This window comes from Ochotona princeps, chromosome 29 (genome assembly GCF_030435755.1).
Source record: "Ochotona princeps isolate mOchPri1 chromosome 29, mOchPri1.hap1, whole genome shotgun sequence".
NCBI lineage: Eukaryota > Metazoa > Chordata > Mammalia > Lagomorpha > Ochotonidae > Ochotona > Ochotona princeps.
In genome coordinates, this window is record NC_080860.1 from 17,982,082 (window position 1) to 17,991,401 (window position 9,320).

The following is a 9,320-nucleotide window of genomic DNA, read 5'->3' on the forward strand; positions in this document are numbered from 1 at the left end:
AAAGATCCCAAAGGTGTGGGTGTTGGTGGGTGGGTCTTTCATCAAGACAGAAGCTGAAGCCCAGGGACCCTAGCACCCCAGGGACTGCAGAGGTCATACAACCGCCCACTGGGACCTTAGGGGTCCGCAGAGATCTGACTTCCTGAAATCAGAGCCAGCATACTGCCCTGCCCAGTCCTTTGGCAGGCAACCATGGGCGGGACCACTGAGTCCCAGCAGCCAATGAGGAGCCCAGCATTGCCCCAGCTGCCTGTTCAAATAAGGCTTCCAGTCCAAGCAGGAGCCAGACTTGTCCTGTCTTCTCTGTCCCTGCCGCTCTCGCCGACATGCCAATCGTTGAACTAGACACCAACCTGCCTGCTGACCGCTTACCCGCGGGACTGGAGAAGCGGCTGAGCCAGGCCGCCGCGGCCATCCTGGGCAAACCAGAGAACGTGAGTGCGGCTGGGAAGGTTCAAGGACTGGGGTTCTGTCCGGGTTTCAGGCACAGATTCCCCTAACCCCTGCCCTTCTCCCCAAGGCTCCTTCACTCTGCCTCCAGCAGCTCTCACCCCTGCGCTGAATATCCAGCGTCTTCCCTTATTTCTTTCTTCAGCAGTGACCTTGACTTCTCTGAATGGCAGCTCTCCGAGGTCCCAGGCTTTGGCTGGGGCTCAACTACAGGTGACACTTTCGTTTGTTCCTTCCCATGCCCACAGATCATGCACGTGTTGGTGCGACCGGGCCTGACCATGATGCAGGGTGGCTCTTCTGAGCCTGGTGTGCACCTGAGCATTACAGCATTTGAAGGACTGGGCACCGCAGAGCAGAACCGTGAGCACAGCGCCCGCTTCTTTGAATTCCTCACCAAGGAGCTGGGGCTTGCCAAGGACAGGTGCGTAAGGGGACGCCCATTGCAGGTGCGTAAGGGGACGCCCGTTGCAGGACACTGCTCAGGGCCACATTCGTGTGCAGTCCCCAAAGACAGACTCATCCACATCTGGTGCCCCAGATTCCTCCCCCAGATGAAGGTGGGTTGACCTTTGACTGTCCAAGAATGTCATCATGGCTTTTTCTAATCCTCAGTGGTACAAGTGGGCACAGAGTAGGCTGTCTTCATCAACCCTCTCGCCAGGGGCTCTGCAAGGGTCTCATGGCCTGGCAGGTGTTCTGTGCCTCACTTGGCACCTGGGCAAATGGGGAGATGCTATTGCTGGGAAATAATCAGAGTCTCATACCCAAGGAGAGTTTTTTCAAGCCACTTGGGAGAAATGCTATGGAAATATGGATGCCAGGGAGAACCCAGGCTCAGCGTCACAGAGCAGCGAGAAAGCCCTGGCCAGGGGAAGCAGCAGATTCGGGACACGTGGAGTCTGGGGCCAGCACTGACCAGTACCTGGTGATGAGCCATCCTCCGTTGGGTGGCCCTCTTTACTGAACAAAGCAGGGAGGTGTGATGGTCACCCTCCACCACCGTGAGATTCTGCCACCCAGATGTGGCATTGGTGTCAAAGGTGACACTGCCCACTGGGTGCAATTCCAGTCAGTGAGGAGCTGAGGACAGCAGGGCCTGCAGAGGACCTTCCAGGGTGGAGCCTTTGTGTACCCAAGGAAGGCTGGCAAACACTGGTGACTCCTGGCAGGTGCTGCGATGTGGGTGGAGCCAGGGAGAGAGGATGATTCCCATAGATGCAGCTAATGCGCATGTGCAGGGAATTCTATAGGTTCTTTTCAGGCCTGCCCCCAGTCTGGCCTTTCCCCGGAAGTGTCCTCTGCATTTTTGAGGGCTCCACAGAGAGGAGAAGAGACGCTTGCCACTCAGCTCTCCCTGCTGTGCTCATCAGCTGCCACTTGCTGTAGCCAGCAGGAGAGGGGTACCAGGGACTTGATCATTCCTCCTTAGATGTTACTTGGGAGTTGTCCCACACCAGCTTGGAATGTGGTTTTGAGGAGGCAAAGGTTGACTGAGACCATGCGCAGGTCTCCTGCAGGTCTCCTGCAGTCAGGAAGAGGGTGACTGTTGCTGTGAGCCCACACACTGGTGGACTTGGGTGCACACTGCACCTGCTGGGAGGCCCCCAGGTCAACTCTGTCCTTGTTGGGTGGGCAGTGCCTGTCTGCAAGAGGCATGTGCTGTCCTGTCCAGGTAATGGGAGATCATTACCCGGACATACATGCCTTCAGGCTGCAGGGCAGGTTGAGCCGGGATGTGCTGGGGGAAGTCTCACGGGAAGCTCCAGGGAGGGGTGTCCAGGATGAACCCTTAGCCACAGAGCTGATAACTTCTTCTTTGTGTCTTGTAGAATACTTATTCGCTTCTATCCAGTGGAATGCTGGCAGATCGGCATGAATGGGACAGTTGCAACGTTCTTATGATTGTCGCCAAAGGATCCGGGGTGTCTGATGTTTGCCACATCCTGGTTGAGTGGGGATCTGGGAGATGCCAACTTTGAGCTGAGCTGCACATGACCTCCCAGGTCCCCAACGTCCTGACCAATAAATGAAGAGAGCCTCACAGTGCAGACATGACTTGTGCGCCTTCTTGTCCCTCGACCAGGCCCCCTGGTCCAACATGGGCAGTGTGTTTGGCATGTGTGGCAGGCATTTCCTGTGCTGTTTCTCCTGGCAGTGACATTGTCAGAGTACACACGAGTTGGGGCGGGGGAGGGACCGTCCTGCTGACTCTGTTCCCACAATCTGGGGGTGAAGTCTGACCTGGGGCTTCCTGCATACTCTGCTGTCCTCTGCCTGGGGTGTCCTGATGCGTTCCACCTCTGTGGACTACTGTATCAGGCAGGCACCTGCCCAGGGCAATGCTGTGTTTCTCCTTCTCCCTGAGTGTTCATCGAGTCCTCCCCTAAGTTGTGCAGCTCCTAAGCAACAGTAACAGCAATGACCCCAACTCTTTTTGTGCCTTTTCAAAAGCATTAGTTTCTTTTTGTGTTGACAATAACACAATGTCATAGACTGGGTGAGTTATAATGAAAAGAGATGCAGAAACCAGCCTTGTGTCCAGGAGGGTTAAGCTGCCACCTGCAACACTGGCATCCCATATGATGCCTGCTCAGTTCCTGGCTGCTCTGCTTTCCATCCAGCTCCCTGCCAATGCACCCGATAAAGGAGCAGTGGATGCTCTAAGTCCTTGGGCTTTTGCTACCCACCTGTTGACCTGGAGAGAGTTCCAATCTGGCTTCGGCCAGTCCCAGACTGGGACACTGTAGACATTGGCGGATGACAAGCAGGTGGAAGACCTGTCTCTCCTTCTCTGTAATTGTGTGTTACTCACTCTTTAAAAATGCATGTTTTAATTGGAAAGTGATATTTACAGAGAGTAAGAGAGACAGAGAGAAGGATCTTCCATCTGCGGGTTCATTCCTCAAGTGACTCCCAAAGGCTGGCCTCAGCCAATCTGAAGCCAGGAGCTGCTTCCAGGTCTCCCTTGTGGGTGCAGGGTCCCAAGGCTTTGAGACATCCTCTCCTACTTTCCCAAGCTATAGGCATGAGTATATGGATGAGTAGTGGAGCAGCCGGGATACAAGGCAGCACCCATATGGGATGCAGGTGTGTGCAAGACTAGGAATTTGACCACTAAGCTACCCTGTAGGGCACCTCTTCTTTTTTTAACAAGAGGTTTATTTGGCTTATGGTCCTGGAATCCAAGGTTCATTCTTGCTGCGTCTGGTTGTAAACCAGAGCGGACCCTTCCAGAAGCAGTGTGTGCATGTGTCCCTTCTAGTCATTCTTCATCCTTTATAATACCTCCTGGAATAAGCAATATTGCTGGAGGTTGTATTGTTTTGTGGGGACTAATGCTGTGTTGCAGAAGACGAATGTGGTGCTGCCCTTCTACAAGGTCATTCTCCCCCGTCGATGCTAACTGGATCCCAGTTGACCCATTTCCTGCAACAGCAGTAAAGATAGTACTAGTACTTGGCCTAAACCACTCACAGGGGGAGACCCAGATGGAGTGCAGGCTCCTGGTTTCAATCATTGTGAGCATTCTGGGAAAGAGCCAGCACAGGAAAGATCCCTTTGATCTCTTTACAAATCTGCCTGTCCAATCTTTTAAAAAAATATGTATTTGTTTTTATTGGAAAGTCAGATATATAGAAGGAAGAGAGACAGAGAGAATGGTCTTCTGTCCAATGATTTACTCCCCAACTGGCCACAATTGCTGGAGCTGAGCCAATTTGAAGCCAGGAGCCTGGAGCCTGTTCTGGGTCTCCCATGCAGGTACAGGATCTCAAGACTTTGGACCATCCTTGACTGGTTTCCCAGGCCACAAACAGGGCTCTGGATGGGAAGTGTGCTTGCCGGAATTAGAACCGCCACCCATATGGGAGCCCTGTGTGGTAGCCAAGATCTTTCGCTGCTAGGCTACCGCACTGAACCCTGTCTTTCAATTCTTAAAAAAACCAAAAAACAAAAAATAACAACAAAAGAAGATAAAAGAGGAATGATATCCTAGTCTCTTCCCATGGGAGTTTTGGGTACAGCTGGGTGATCCCTCTCACATCGCTCTCATCACCACCACAGCCTTCTTTAGGCCCCATTGTGGCTCCCAGTCTTGCCACCTGCAGGGGGCCACCAAGCCACCTGTCTTGTATCCCAGACTCCACAGAGATCTCCTGAATCATGGTGACAGGGCATGATGACAAAGTCTCCTGGCTGGCCTGCCTCCACCCGTCCCTCCCACCCAAGGAGGCTGCTTTATGTAATATGCACACATGTGCACAATGTCACGTGTGTTGGACTGAATGAAGCTATACCCATGGGCCCACACATGATGATCTTTGTTCCTACCCTATCTCTTCCCCCTGCCCCAGTGGCTTCTCTCCCCTACAAGAGGGTAAAAGCCAAGATCACACCCAGCCCCACCTGCGTGCCACGTGTTACTTTATGTGCAGAGAACAGCACCCAGGTTTCCCTTTGGAACTTGAAATCTGATTGTGAAATGGTTGACATTTCATTGAGAAAAAGGTCTTGCAAGCCACATGGAGAGGGTTATTGTGAAAGATCAGGAGAAGGATTCCACAGGGTCATGTGGGGAGTGGTTCAGACTTCATCTAGATAGAAGCTAGATCCAAAGTACCTTAACACCCCAGTGCCTGCTGATGTCAGAGCCCTACTCACTGGGACATTAGGGGCCCCAAGAGATCTGACTTCCTGAAATCAGAGTCAGTACACTGGCCCTACCCAGTCCTTTGGCAGGCAGCCATGGGAGGGACCTCTGAGGCCCCACAGCCAATGAGGAGTGCAACTGCCACACAAAGTCCAACCCTCTGCCCCGCTCCCTGTTCTAATACACCTGCCAATCCCTGTAGCAAGAGTTACCCTGTCTTCGCTTCCCGACATGCCGACCATTGAACTGGACACCAATCTGCCCACCGGGCGCCTGCCTGCGGGGCTGGAGAAGCAGCTATGCCAGGCAGCTGCCACCATCCTGAATAAACCCGAGAATGTACGTGAGCTTGGGGCGGTTGCAAGAATTGGGATATTGCCTTGGGTAAATGTCCAGATTATCCTAGTCTGATTCCCACCTCCCACAAACTCTTCATGAGCATCCTCCCTTGCCACCCTCCCAAGCAGTGATCTTCGGAACTTCCATGCTTGGGGCACGAGCAGTGATTTTCAGAGCTTCCATGGTTGGGGCCCAGCTTTAGGCGACACTTTGGTTGTTTCTTCCCCTAACCTCTGCCCAGCTTTGACCCACAGTACATAAACGTGATCGTGAGGCCAAGCCTGACCATGCTGCATCTCAGCTCTGAGGAGCCCTGTGTCCAGCTGTGCATCAGGGCCTTGGGTGTGGTGGGCACTGCTGAGCAGAACCGCAGCCACAGCGCCCGATTCTTTGAGTTCCTCTGCAAGGAGTTGGCCTTGGGTCAGGACAGGGGTGCAAGGCCACTGGCCACACCCACCAGGGTTGCAGGGGGGTGGGGAGCGGGGGTGGGGGTGACTGCAGATCCTTGGGAGCCAGCCCCCCTGACCCAGTAGGTGCCTGGGGGATAGCAGTTTTGGTGACCCCCTTGGGCTAACCTGCCTGTGATTTCCCTGGTCCCCCGTGGTTCTGACCAATAAACGAAGAGAGCCTCACAGTTCAGATAAGACTTGGGCACCTTTTTGTCCCTCGACTGGTCCTACTGGGCCAACATGGGCAGTGTGTTTGGTGTGTGCAGCAAGCACTTCCTGTGCCTGAGTCTCCAGGCAGCTGCATTGGCAGAGTGTACATCTGGGGGTGGAGGGTACAGCCTGCTCCCACACTCTGTTCCCACAATCTGGGGGTGAAGCCTGTCCTGGGGCTTCCTGCAGACTCTGCTGGCCTCCTGAGGTCACTGTCCTCAACCTGCAGTTGCCTGGACCGTTCCTTCTCCATGGACTGCTGCGACCTGCAGGAGTCCAGGGCGGGGCGGGCTGTAGGCACCTTCCCTGGGCGTTGCTGTGCTTCTTTGCTCTGGCGTCTCACCGAGTTCCGTCTTGAGCGTGCACCTTGCAAATCCTCATGTTCCAAAAGAGCCTGACCTGGAAATACAGTGTCTGCTAGGAGAAAGTGAATGGAAGCAGTCTCTGCCCCTCCACTGAAAATATATTTATTTTATTTTGGAGATGTCTTTATTTTTATTGAAAAGGTAGATTTACAGAGAGAAGGAACGACAGAAAGAAAGATCTTCCATCCACTGGTTCACTCCCCAGATGGCTGCAACAGCCAGAGTTGAGCTGATCCAAAGCCAGTAGCTACGAGCTTCTTCTGGGTTTCCCACAATGGGTGCAGGTTCCCAAAGTTTTGTGCTGTTATCCCACTGCTTTCCCAGGCCGCAGGCAGGGAGCTGGATTGGAAGTGGAGCAGCTCAGATGTAAACTGATGCCCATATGGGATCCTTGCGTGTGCAAAGCAAGGATTTAGCCATTGAACCGTCTCCAAAAATGTATTTATTTTGAAGGTAGAATAACAGAAAATGAGATGTTCCATCCACTGGTTCCCTCCCTGAAATGGCCACAATGATGTTGGCTGGGCCAGGCAGAAGCCAGGGTGGCAGGGACCCAAGTAGTTAGATCATCTTCTGTTGCTTTTCCAGGTGCATTAGCAGGAAGCTGAATGAAAAACAGGACAGTGGGAACTTGAATCTGCACTCTGATGAGGGATGCTGATGTCACAGGTGGCTGCTTAAGTTGCGTTGCCACTTCCTATTTCAGAGCATAGATGAGTGGAATGGGGAACCACCAAGGAAGCATCCATTTCAGCAGCGTTCCAGCTGTCCCCTGTAGAGTGCTTTGTCACGCTGCCCTGTCTTGTCAAATACCTGAGAATCTATGCTCCAGGAGAAGACTAAATTGATATATTCAGCCTGTGTGGTCAACAATGTTTAATAAAAACAGTTTACAGTGGAATATGCTGCACCTGCTGTCTTTGCACCTGTCCCTGGCTGAGCATCCTTGGGTTTTTTCCTCTGTATCCCATCCTAACTTGATCTGTGCCTTTTCCTTCCACTAGCCCATTTCATTGGCTGGACTTTTGGGGTAAGGGTAGGTTCCCCTAGCCTGCTCAGAAGCCAGAGGTTCCCCCCCCATATACCTCCCTCTGGAATAAGATGATGGATCAGAGGGGAGGTCATCCTAGGGTCCAAGGAGGGGGGCAGTGGTAGAACTGGCCTGGCCCATGGATGGATCACACCAGAAGGGAATTTTGCCAAGCCCAGGCACCCACATCAGCATCTGCTTGGTTCAGCCCCAAGAGTGTGGACACAGGACTGGTGGACCTCAAATGGGGAAAGGATCTGGGATCCAGCCATCCAGATCCAGTCTGGCTTCTTGGGAAGTGCCTCTGCCTCTCTAGGGGGTCCTAGGAATCTGGTACATGCAGGAGTGGGGCAGGGACAGGCAGAGACCTGAGTGTGCTGTGGGTTCTCCCAACGCATGCAACTAACTTCCCCTACAGGCAGGCAGCACCCCAGAGCCAACGTGCTGTGTTCTGGAGCTCAGGCAGCACAGAGGAGACCTGAAGAGGGAGAGGGGAAGGGGAGAGGTCATCGAAGACTTCCTGGGAGAGGAGGGTAGTCTGAGACAGGTTGAGAAGTGATATTCCACTGTCACCTGGAAGGTGGGTGTGAGTGGTAGCTAGCTTCGAGGATTGGCTCAGTCCAACCCCAGCCATGGGAGCCTGAGCCAGAGGATGCTAACTCTCTGTTTCTCTCTCTCCCTGCCTAATAAATGAATTAAAGGGCCCGGCGGCATAGCCTAGTGGCTAAAGTCCTCGCCTTGAAAGCCCTGGGATCCCATATGGGGGCCGGTTCTAATCCCGGCAGTTCCACTTCCCATCCAGCTCCCTGCTTGTGGCCTGGGAAAGCAGTGGAGGACGGCCTAATGCATTGGGACCCTGCACCCATGTGGGAGACCTGGAAGAGGTTCCTGGTTCCTGGCTTCGGATCGGCGCACATCGGCCCATTGCGGCTCACTTGGGGAGTGAATCATTGGATGGAAGATCTTCCTCTCTGTCTCTCCTCCTCTGTGTATATCTGGCTGTAATAAAATGAATAAATCTTTAAAAAAAATAAATGAATTAAAATGTAAAACATTCTGCTCAGATCTGAGTCCTAAGAACAATACATCCTGAAAAACCAGAGCTGGCCAATCCAAGCACTTGGGAGTACTAACACGGCACAAGGGGGGAACTCGAGTCACACAGTCAAGGAGTGAACCCTCCTTCCACTTCCCCCCACCCACACACCTTCAGTCCCAAGCTCTTAGCAGTCAATGCTGTTAACTCCAGCCCTTGTGTACACCCTATACAGCCTGGAAAGATGGCTCTGGGAGAGAGACAAAAACAAAAATCCCACAACTCGAAGCCCTCGCTTTTGCTACACGTTGATAGAGAGTGAATAAAAGTCACTGTAGGAAAACAGAGAGACTCTTCCATCAATGTCCAGTTTCTGAGTCCAGAAGGACTAAGCCCAGCCACAGGAAAAAAAAAAAAAAACTCAACAAAGAGAAGTAGATGGGCTTGCCTGTACAGTGAAATTTGGTATATGAGCAAAGAGTTAAACTTAAGATCAGCCCTAGGATAAGGTAGGTAGAGCAGTGTAAAACTACATGAGACTAGAGTGACATGTTGCTGTTTTTTTTTTTAAGATTTATTATTTTTTTTAATTTGAAAGACAGATTTACAGACGGAAGGAGACAGAAAGATCTTCCATCTGCTGGTTCACTCATCAAGTGGCTGCAATGGCCAGAGCTGAGCTAATCCAAATCCAGGAGCCAGAAGCTTCATCTGAGTCTCCCATGAGGGTACAGGGACCCACAGACTTGGACCAGCTTCAGCTGCTTTCCCAAGCCACAAGAAGTGAGCT

The 9,320-nt window shown here is 52.5% G+C and overlaps 2 protein-coding genes across 2 annotated transcripts; both read left to right on the forward strand.

Annotated features, from left to right (window-relative positions):
* The first annotated feature begins 258 nt into the window (after window positions 1-258).
* Window positions 259-2,501, forward strand: LOC131478246 (D-dopachrome decarboxylase-like). The gene is made up of 3 exons (XM_058656651.1): window positions 259-434; window positions 699-874; window positions 2,283-2,501. Exons 1-3 carry the CDS (start codon window positions 327-329, stop codon window positions 2,353-2,355), a joined length of 357 nt encoding a protein of 118 aa, XP_058512634.1. The 5' UTR covers window positions 259-326; the 3' UTR covers window positions 2,356-2,501.
* A 2,781-nt stretch (window positions 2,502-5,282) lies between these two features.
* LOC131478313 (D-dopachrome decarboxylase-like) lies at window positions 5,283-6,497 on the forward strand. Its single transcript, XM_058657010.1, has 3 exons — window positions 5,283-5,440; window positions 5,695-5,879; window positions 6,329-6,497. Exons 1-3 carry the CDS (start codon window positions 5,333-5,335, stop codon window positions 6,495-6,497), a joined length of 462 nt encoding a protein of 153 aa, XP_058512993.1. The 5' UTR covers window positions 5,283-5,332.
* Window positions 6,498-9,320: the final 2,823 nt, after the last annotated feature.

Bases quoted from the DNA above. Each gene is read 5' to 3' on its own strand.
- LOC131478246 (XM_058656651.1), top strand. From the start codon at position 327: ATGCCAATCGTTGAACTAGACACCAACCTGCCTGCTGACCGCTTACCC. The intron at 435-698 runs GTGAGTGCGGCT...CCATGCCCACAG, and splicing joins TCCTGGGCAAACCAGAGAAC to ATCATGCACGTGTTGGTGCG. The intron at 875-2,282 runs GTGCGTAAGGGG...TGTGTCTTGTAG, and splicing joins CTGGGGCTTGCCAAGGACAG to AATACTTATTCGCTTCTATC.
- LOC131478313 (XM_058657010.1), top strand. From the start codon at position 5,333: ATGCCGACCATTGAACTGGACACCAATCTGCCCACCGGGCGCCTGCCT. The intron at 5,441-5,694 runs GTACGTGAGCTT...TTTGACCCACAG, and splicing joins TCCTGAATAAACCCGAGAAT to TACATAAACGTGATCGTGAG. The intron at 5,880-6,328 runs GCCACTGGCCAC...CTCAACCTGCAG, and splicing joins GGTCAGGACAGGGGTGCAAG to TTGCCTGGACCGTTCCTTCT.